The 10,287-nt window shown below is 39.9% G+C and overlaps 1 protein-coding gene across 2 annotated transcripts; it reads right to left on the bottom strand.

Annotated features, from left to right (window-relative positions):
• Nucleotides 1-2,750: 2,750 nt before the first annotated feature.
• On the bottom strand, nt 2,751-9,971 carry tmx1 (thioredoxin-related transmembrane protein 1). 2 transcript variants are annotated; one of them, XM_040042283.1, is made up of 8 exons: nt 9,623-9,971; nt 8,603-8,718; nt 8,290-8,335; nt 6,811-6,939; nt 6,457-6,502; nt 5,087-5,188; nt 4,914-4,980; nt 2,751-4,821 (listed from the first exon to the last, which is right to left on the bottom strand). In XM_040042283.1, exons 1-8 carry the CDS (start codon nt 9,637-9,639, stop codon nt 4,589-4,591), a joined length of 756 nt encoding a protein of 251 aa, XP_039898217.1. In that variant the 5' UTR covers nt 9,640-9,971; the 3' UTR covers nt 2,751-4,588. The 2 variants fall into 2 exon arrangements, with proteins under 2 accessions (XP_039898217.1, XP_039898216.1); XM_040042282.1 differs by lacking the exon at nt 9,623-9,971 and adding an exon at nt 9,040-9,280.
• Nucleotides 9,972-10,287: the final 316 nt, after the last annotated feature.

The raw sequence follows: 10,287 nt of genomic DNA, 5'->3' as shown, positions 1-10,287 counted from the left end.
GACAGAAACCAACTACAAAAAGACATAAAAATGAAGGCTTCTTTGCAAGAGGCCTTTCATATGACTAGAGCCAGGGGCAACTTGTTTCTTAACTGCTATAATACGATGGTTGACATGGTAATAAAGGCTTAATTAAACCTTGCATATTACCTATTAGTAATATTATAACACATAACACTTTAGTGCATATTTGTCTGGATTTAAGAAGCTAGAAACTTCTTTCACCTAAGACCTATAGCTGAAAGCCTCACTGTGAGCTTCTCTCTAATGAGCTCTAAATAAACCAGCAATTTTCATCTGCACTGATGATTCACACCCACCACAATGGCAACACAGCAGACTGAACTCCTTGGCATACACTTTCCCCCTTTGTTTCTCCAATGTAGAGAAGTCAGTGTTTCAGTCTGCAGTCTGCAGGATTCTCTTAACAGGGATCATCAAAGTCTGGAGAACTAATAAACTCTGCCAGCCTGAAAAGAAGAATGAAAGAGCCTCTGTAGAAATGTCACAGTACAACATAGTGTTATCATACAGAATCCAGCTCTCCTGCTGCAGACATGGCACTTCAGAAGAACACTGCTGGTAAAGTTAAAGCAAGGACAATAGCAAACTATATGGACCAAAGCGAGTTAAATGAACAAGAACAGAAACTACTAAACTGCCATCTGTCTTTGCTTTAGGATGCAGAATAGTACGCAGCCTAAACCCCGTTCAGTTTAAAGGGAATCTGCGTATGTGCCCGATAAATCAAACCCAGTATGGCAGCTTCAGTTGAGTGTGCATTCAGCTTTTATCAAGCATCTGCTCTGTGTTCTTCATGTGCAGGATGACCCCGCTGCACTGAAGCGCCCGAGGGGGCATGTAGCAGGCTGGTACAGTACATCAGGGGAATCCCATCAAACACCTTTCCTCTTTCATTCTCCTTCCAAGAAACATACTACTGCTAAACAGAGCGTGTGCACAAGGGTACTCAAGCTGAAATCACAGCTCTGATGAGAGATACAATACAGGAGTTGTCACTCAAGATAGGAAATGGGAAGCCTCAGGAGAATAAATTAGAGAAAATGTCAGCTGCAGCTTTTACATTCAGAATACCACACTTTTACATTCCTGTCACAATGTCCTGAGGTGCACATTTGTCTGACATAATGCTTACTAATAGCTCCTGAGGTCAATGTTGGCTTTGAAAATAACTCAAAATGTGTGTGAGAGTGTCACCTGCTGGCAGACTTTGGCACTTAATATAAAATATGTTCATTTAAAGTTTTTATATTTAGATTTTAAGATGGTTTAACTGGAGTTCACTTTCACTCATGTATTACATTTATTTGGCAGTTACCTGTTACCTTTTCATCCGGGTTTAAGTTGTGATCACTTTTTCATGTATACAAGAATATAGTATATATTAGTGGGGTTAGCTGAATTAGTGATTCTAAATTGGCCATAGGTGAGACAGTGAGTGTGACGGTTGTCTGTCTCTCTGTGTTATCCCTGCATCAGATTGGTGACGTGTCTACAGTGTACGCGCCCTTCATGCTATGGTAGCTGGGATCGTCTCCAGACCACACATGCACCCCTGATAAGGAGAAGAGGGTGGATGGATGGAGCACATGTGGCAGACCTTTGGTTTTCATGTCTCTTAAATCAACTTGTCTTGTGATCCTTTATGTGGAGAAGCTGCTGCACAACACTAAGAAGAAGATAAAACTCTCTCCAGAGTGAGTACAGTAATCAAATTCAGCTACACACTGATGCATTTCCTTAAACAATGATACGTCATCTACATCTGACTACACACCAGAAGCTGCCATGCTAAGCACTATTCAGCCAGTCACATGGCAGAAACTCATTTAGTGCATTTAGGAGTGTAGATATGGTCGAGATGACCTGTTCAAACCAAGCATCAAAGTGGGAAAGAAAGGTGTTTTAGGTGACTATGGGAATGGGCGTGTGAGACAAGCTGAGCATTTCAGAAACTGCTGATATCCTGAGATTTTTCCACACAACCATCTCAACAGTTTACAGACAATGATCTGAGAAAGAGAAAATATCCGCAGAGTGGCAGCTGTCTGGGAAAATACTTTCTTTTTGTTGTTGTTGCTAGAGTGCAGAGAATAGTCAAATTCCTTTAAGCTGATAGAAAAGTAAGGCTCCATCCTGCTGCTGGTGGTGTAATGGTCTAGGAGATATCTTCTTGACATACTTTGAGCGCTTATCACCAACTGAGCATCACTGTTAAACACTGAAGGCCCCCTCAAGCTTGTTGCTTACCATCTACATCCTGATAGTAAGACTTCCTGATGGCTGCTTTCAGCAGGATATCACACCATGTCTCAAAGCTCAAATAATTTCAAACTGGTTTCATGCCTGTGACAGTTAATCTAGTAGAGACCTTTGGGATGTGGTAGAACAGGAGATTTCAATCATGGCTGTCAAATCTGCAGAAACTCTGTGACACCATGAAGTCAACATGGACCAGAATCACAGAGGAATGTTTCCAGCACCTCGCTAAATCTGAAGTTCTGATGCAAAATTGGTCCATCTGGTAATAACATAGTAATAAAGCGTCCAGTGAGTCTTAATCACCCAAGTAACTCTTTACCAAATTTTTTATTTCTTCAAATATTGTCAAATGTACCACTTGACAATTTTCTCGCTTCACCTGCTTAATATCCTTTTTGCATCTTTGTCAAACTGTATATTTTACAGAATAATGTCACGCAAAAGCAAAACAACAGCTAAAAGTTAAGTGTTTTTTAGAGTTAACCCTTTATTTAAAGAAACAATCAAGCATCACAGGTGACTCACTGTAAAGTGAGAATGCTACAAGTCATATGTACAACCAGTTTCATCCATCACCTAAATGATCAATTGGCTTTTTCAGGAATAAAAATCAGCATAGAAAAAAAAATCTAAATAAATGCAAGTCATTACAAGCCCCTTCAGAACGAAAACGTGTAACAAAACACTGGCCGTGTACTGGGTCTGTAGTTCGGTTAAAAGGAGGAAAAGTATACAGGAGTTAATGTTCTTTGAGTGCCATCGTTCATAAAATGTTAATGAGACGTCAGTGCACGATGTGTGTCACTCATGCATATAAAAGAAGCTCAGGTGTTTGACATTTTTACAAGTGATGTTGGTGAGGGAAAAAAAAAGAAAACACGTCAGTTTTATTATTGCTCCTCAAAGCGGAGCAGCATTAGTACAGATATGCCACACATCACTCTGGATAGAGGAATTTACCAAGTCTTCATATTGTTCGTCTTCTTAATCGCACCTACACGGCGCTGCAGGCCTGGCCTCGCAAAGGGTTTTTTTTTTTTTTAAATCAAATATCTTTTCATAGTTAAAGAATCACAAGTAAAAATATTAGAAACAGATAATAAATCAGACATAACATTAATAGCTTTAGGATAACTTATGGGGAAACTAAAGAATCTACTGAAAAACATTCTCCACGTCTTTAATTTAAACTCAATATCACATCTGTGCAGGATGGCCTAGTTCTTTGCTGAACAACAGAAACACAGCCTAGTCAAAGTGAAAGAGTAATGTGATCGTCGCTCTTTCTATAGCATAGATGCTATTCGAAGGGTTCCTGCCCCACATGTACCTTTGTCAAGAGGATGTCTGTAATACGGCCCGGGCTGTGTTAACTGTTCAAACTAGTATTCTAAATAGGGTCACAAATACAAGTGTAGCCACATTTGCATTTGATATACTTAAAATATTTACCACAAAGCTTGTGGCTGAGTTTAAATTAACTTCACATGAATAAAAGAGAAAACGAGCATCACTGTTTGCCGCACTCAAACCCAAGTCTAAACCATAGCTGTAACACGACGGCTAATACAAACGTAAAGATTCCTACAGTTGCTTCAATTTAAAAGCCTCCATTTGGTAAGAAGGAGGCTTTTATAGTGAAACAGCCACAGAAAAGTCAACGTGGGAAAATATCAAATCACTCTTTTTTTTTTCTTTTTTTTTTTTAAATCTGCAACAAGCAAACTGAAAAACTAACATTTTAGACGTCCTTCGCCACGTTCTCGCCATCAGACACAGAAAGTGGAAAGGTATGTGAACATTAGGGTTCAAGTTGCAGATGAAATCAAATTAAATGAAGTTACCTGTCCACATAGATAACCTACAACCCTGTTATAATAATTCAGAGATTAAAAATATAACACACATTTATTTAAAAAACAATGCATAGCATAAACATCGTTGCAAAAATCCAGCCGCACTGCACGCCATACCTAAACCTCAGCCAGACCGTTTGTTTCAGAAACAGGTGTCTGGAGCGCTGCTTTTCTTTTTCCAGGTGGAGTCTGCTGCTTAGGCTTAGAGAGAGAGCAGAGGCGAAAGTCTAAAGCTCTCCTTTAAAAAAAAATGGGGGAGGGAGAAGAAGAAAAGAAGTGAGGCATTTTTTAGGATCTTGGGGGTGAGGAACAGGACCAACGGGAAGATTTTGGACTCTGCTCTAAAAGAAACAAACAAACAAAAAAAAACACTGCTGCTCAGGAACTTGGCTCCTTCAACTCTGCTGTCTCAACGGTACTCATGTCAAGAGGAGGCTCTCTCTCTCTCTCTAAGTGTCCTCTTCCTCTTCCTCGCCCCGGTTGCCCACCACCCGCTTCCTCAGGGCGTCGTCAGGGAAAGCCTGCCCCCTGGGTTCAGGGCGGCCCTCGGGAGATCCTCTCCGCTTTCTCCAGACCTCGTCGTGGTCCTCTTCTTCCTCCTCCTCGTCATCTTCCTCGCCATCAGCCTCAATGGCATCCTCTTGTTGCTGGATTAATCTCGCCTGATCCATAGTCTGTTTCTCTGCACAGCAGCATTTGGAGCAACAGTCAGTATCTTACTGTATATAACATAAATGTGAATTAGTATTTAGTCTAATCTATTACAAAACTCACTCGGGTAGTAATCGTGAGAAGAGAATCTTCTTGAGGGGAAAACGAAATCTGCAATGAACACCAGTAACTGCAACAGACAAGACAGGATTAACCGTTAAACCACTGGGAATGTGTGCATTTGTGATGAACATCATTTCGGTTTCATAATGACAAAGCGCAGCAAAATTACTCACCAGACCCAACGCCAGGCCAGAAAACAGAGTGGCCAAGCCAAAGATAACATATGATCCCCAAACGGGAATCCCCAGCTTCTCCGTCATGTAGTTATGACAACGCTGGAAATCACAAGAGACGAGATATTTCAACCCACATCAACAAAGCATCCCAATTCAATTATTCTTTAGATCTTTTTTAACCCGTGCTTTTGTTTATATGTAGCTAAAATTCATGTCAACAATAGAAGGGTCCAGTGAACCTCTGGCGCCACCTTCAGGCCACACGCTGAACTGATTATACAGGTACAGCAGGGTAGAGCGCCAGCAACCACTACAATAGAGATTTGAAAGTTGAATCTATAGTTTTTATAGCATATATATATATGTGTATGTATATGTGTATATATATATATATATATATATACACACACACACAATTTAGTTCTTGTTTTAACAGCTGCAGTTCTGTGCAAAAGTCTTAAACCTCCCCTAATTCCTTTATACCGTATTTGGAAAATGGGAAAAGGGTGCAGAGATTTATTGAACATAGATGGAAATACAGAATAAGAGACAAAAAGTGAGCTTCTTATAAGCTTAAGAGTTAATTTTTGGTATGACCACAGCCTTAATGCTTTTAGGCAAGCTTTTTCAATTATTTCTTTAAGCAGTCTTCAGGAATAGAAGCTCTTCATTGACTGCCTTTTGTTCAATATGCAGCCAAATGCAGTCAATGTCAAAAGAAAAACTTTGTAAGACCTTCAGACAGTCTGGAGGACGATTGCTCAAGACTGTTAAAAAATATTCACAAGAAAGCGGGACTCCTTGGAAACAAATGTAAAGAAATGAGGGGCAGCTGAAGACTATTGCACAGTTTTGTATCACAGCTGAACTGAATTAGATTCGGGAATATTCATCAGCAGCTTAACAGTAAGATATCACGACACTTAAACTGTCATTTAAAACAAAGCTGCCAACGGAGATACTCAAAATATATTTGAAACATCAAGTATGTGGTAGAGTTTACTTGTGTCCTGGTGCGTTTATCAATGTGTAAAGCCATTCTTAAGCCATCTGTCATAACCCCATGCAACTGATGTATGTCTTAACTCTGCATCCTAATTCAATTAAGCAGGGCAAGGCTTCCCTCAAAATTTCCTGTTTCCACCTATCTGAGTAATGTTTGATTACTCAATTCTCTGTGAGGTCCACTTACATTTGTTTTTCATCCAGTGTGCCAGCTCCGTAAAACTGGATTAGAAGTTTACAATTTGCACATGAAAGCAAGTCTAATTTCAACATGTAATTTCACTTTAGGCGTGACATGCACACAAAACAAATGCTTAATATGCATAATAACCTACAGCACTGAGAGAGAAATCCTCACTTACCCGGATAAACATGGAGAGCTTGAACAAAGCAGACATCGAATTCATTCTGTCAACAGAGGAGGGGAGGACAGCGTGTAATTTAACACTGTTTCAATCTCTCACATCACTACAAAGCAAAGACAAAAATAACAGGAGCGGCACAGGAGGGTGTGCATTTGTGTCTCACTTAAAAGCATCATGAAGAAAAGAGTAATGTACAACAGTGACTCATTATTATTAAACTAATTGATAAATGGAGAATGAATCATTTCCCATCACAAATTCTACCTTGAACATGAAGGAAAACTAATTTAACTAATAACCCGGGCTGATACAACTCTAGCATTAATAGCATAATGAATTACTGAAACTCACAAAAAGGAAGACGGTCCAAACCAAGAGGAAACCGGCTCGACTGCTTTCCATTTCTGGTCATGAACGAAGCTGAGGAAGTCATCTTTAGTGCGAGCTCCCTGGTACTTGCGGAAGACGCCGTCCTTAGAGCTGAAACACACACAGATTCACACAGATAGGGACCATCTTATCGACTGATATACTACCAAAAAATGCGTGCATTTAGCAGCTTATAGTGGCTCTGAGCCTGAGAGCTGAAGTTGAGCGACAAGCTGCAGGATAAAGTAGTGAAGTGATAAAGATAAAGATTTGAATTTTCTCCACTAAACAAATGAAAAATGATTGAATCAAGTATTTTACTGCATCAAGGGAAAGTTAATTTATTTGTGCTTCTACGTTTTCATGTCATGATTTCTGCATTCTCCTGAACCACAGGTCCAATTATACGCCACTGCCAATTTATGAAGAGATAATGTGTCATTTTATATGATGAATTTATTGTTGATTCCAAACAAACAAACAAACAAACAAACAAACAGAAACGCATAGGTGCTGCTGACCTGTTTGCTGCAGATTTTGTAACTGTTAGAGCTGCAACTGCAATCAGTAATGCTATGGATAGCCATCAGGAGCTGAACTGCAACTCCTTTTTTGTGCTCCTAATATAATAAACCTTCAATTTGAACTGGCAGTGCTTCAGAAGGATAAATTTAGATCTGTTGCTAATAGACAGGAATTCAAGAGCTCAGCCTGCACAAATTTGCCAATTCACTACAAACATACACACACCCAGTATATAGCTAGTACTGCACATATAAACTGAAGTGGCACAGCCAGAACAACTAAAGCAGAGCCACTGTTATAATCTGTTTTAGTCAGCCAAATAAACAGTGCAGAGACACGGGTCAATCTTTCAATACGACTCATTGTGAGCTACAGGAAAATAAACACACTACTAGTTCAGGGGCACCAAAGAAGCCTTGGGTTATTCTTTTTTTTTTTTCACTTAAAAATTTGGTCTGTTGCAATCTGAAAACTTTACCTTCAACTCTGGCAGTTTAGGCTAGGTAATTTTGAAAACTATGTGGCATTTTGACTGTACTGCATTGTTACTGGAAACATGAAGGAAATGTGGAGAAAAAGACAGCAGGTTAGACTTGATCACAGGCTCAGAATTTACTAGTTGTTCCTCATACAAGACTAAACATAAGATTAAGACTGAGAAGGGGCGGCACCTTTCCATCCGAGTCACCAAGACTGTGGAATAGTTTCCTACTGCAGCTACTTTTAGCTGATTCTTTGAACTCTATGGCAAACCAGTTAAAACGTTTTTGTTCCTATTCTATAAATCCTATTTCTGCTACTGTACTTAAGAGTCCCAATGCAAAGTTTTCTACCGTCCACAGACCAAACCATGATAAAACAAGAGCTTCTTACACAGCTGGGTTAACACATTTAAAAGAGGAAGTAAATAAAACCACAAAATAACCATGAACTTACTGGTATATAGTAGGAAGTGAAGTGATGATGAATCGCCCGCTCAAACCTTAGAAAGGGGGGAGACAAGTACACTAAGTGAAAGACATGTTGAAGTGATCTTCAGCTACAGACCAACATTAGTATTAACACCTTACAAGAGGCTGGAAAAACAATGACTGACTGACTGACTGACTGCAGAGTTGCCATATCACTGCCAAATCTGTAACAACATCCTTTCCAACACAGAGAGGTTTCCTGAACTGACCTGAAAGCTTTGTTTCATGTGTACAAGTCATTGTGTAGTTGGTAAATGGGAGCGGTCATTCAGACCCACCTGGCTGCTCTGTCACATCCACTTTTGCTATGTTGACCCCCATGTCCTCTCCCCAGTCCGCAAACTCCTTCCACGCTGGTTGGAGCTGCTGGCACGCTGGACACCAGGGTGCGTAGCTGATGGAGATCAAGTTTCACAAAGAAATTTGTCAATTATCACTTTCACCGTGCAGATAACCACTAATCTACGAGCTATTATGAGTCTGTTATTTAGCAAAGTGAACCCCATGCAACTGATGTAAGCTGGTTAGCTAAAAATAGCAGCTGTTAGCAGAGCTGAACAATTTGAATTTATCCTGACTACATGTCGAAATAAAAGATAACAATTAAATAAAACTAATGACCGTTGCCTTTAGACGGCTGGACTCGTGTTTATGGGAGTTTAAAAATAAATCTAGCTGACTAGTTGTGAGCACCGGACGTTAGCAAGACACTGACAATTCAATCATCCATTCCCCAGTCAGGATCTCCTCCCAGTTAGCATCCGTTACTTCTTTGAGACTGTCCGGCTTGGCCAAAACTGGCGACGTTATAAAACATATTCCCAGCAGTGAAAAGTATATCCATGACGTGTGCTTCGTTTGCAGAAGTAAAGAAAACATGTTTGAGTCTCTGGTGCTCTTGGGTGCTACTGCTGCAGCTAGCTAGCAAACACGCCGTGGCTAACTTCCGCTGTGCGCCTAAACGTCACCGGTCAGCTGACGATTCAAATTATTTTTAATTAATTTTTCTCCAAAATATAGCTGGAACCATACATTTATTTTATATCTTAATATTTATATTTATTTATAAATATTTAAAATGTATATTTATTTATATATTTAAAAATATATTTAATCTGATCAATTTATAACTAGAACAGTTAGTAATACCTGTTTTTATGTTTTTATTTATGTATTTTGTTTCATTTCATGAATCCTCCTGGCTTAACTTGGCAAATACACTGGATTTTTCTTCATTATTCCTTTTGTGTTTTAAAAAATTAGAAGCATTAAAGGGGAGCCGAAATGTGCTTATTTACCTTATATTTTTTCTCATCACCCATGATCTTGTTCTACTTCCTCCAGCTGCTCACTTTTGGGGTTGGCACAACTCCTCACTGGGGTCCATCTCACCAGCATCCTCTTCTGTCACACCATTCCTTTGGATGTCCTCCTACGTCCATGGACTTCTCTGCGGCCATCCTCTTTTATTCCTGCCTGCACCTCTCTTGTCCACTGACTGTTACTTCTCCACCTTCACTACTTTCACTCCTTTCCATCTTTACTGTTACACCTGTCTCCTTCTCTTTCATGTTCATGTATTCTGTGTTGTCTCTGTTGACTTTTATTCCTCTCCAGGCTCTCTTACCCTTGCTCCCTACTCTCACTATAGATCACGTCTGTGAACATCATAGTCCAAGGAGACTTCTGCCTAACTTCATCTGTCAGCCTGTCCATTACCACTCCATACAAGAAGGGCCTCAGAGCCGATCCCACCCCTTTCTTGAACCAGTCTGTCACTCCTATTGCACATCTCAATGCTGTCTTGCTGTTCTCGTAAATGCACCAGCCCTCACTTGCTTTTCCGCCACTCCTGACTTCCTCATGCAATATCACAGTTCCTCTTTTGGCATAATGAAGCTCCTGACCTTATAATTCTGCATCAACACTCTCAAAGCAAACGCTGCATAATCTCTCCTTTAAA

This window comes from Simochromis diagramma, unplaced genomic scaffold, assembly GCF_900408965.1.
Source record: "Simochromis diagramma unplaced genomic scaffold, fSimDia1.1 OVJJ01000304.1, whole genome shotgun sequence".
Taxonomy (NCBI): Eukaryota; Metazoa; Chordata; class Actinopteri; order Cichliformes; family Cichlidae; genus Simochromis; species Simochromis diagramma.
Note: the sequence above shows the minus strand (reverse complement) of the source record. Positions and strands in the feature narration are given on the sequence as shown.

Coding starts and splice junctions, on each gene's coding strand:
- tmx1 (XM_040042282.1), bottom strand. CDS start 9,203: ATGTTTTCTTTACTTCTGCAAACGAAGCACACGTCATGGATATACTTT. Junction 5,189..6,456: donor AGCTCTCCATGTTTATCCGG/GTAAGTGAGGAT, acceptor TGTGATTTCCAG/CGTTGTCATAACTACATGAC. Junction 4,981..5,086: donor CTGGCCTGGCGTTGGGTCTG/GTGAGTAATTTT, acceptor TGTCTGTTGCAG/TTACTGGTGTTCATTGCAGA.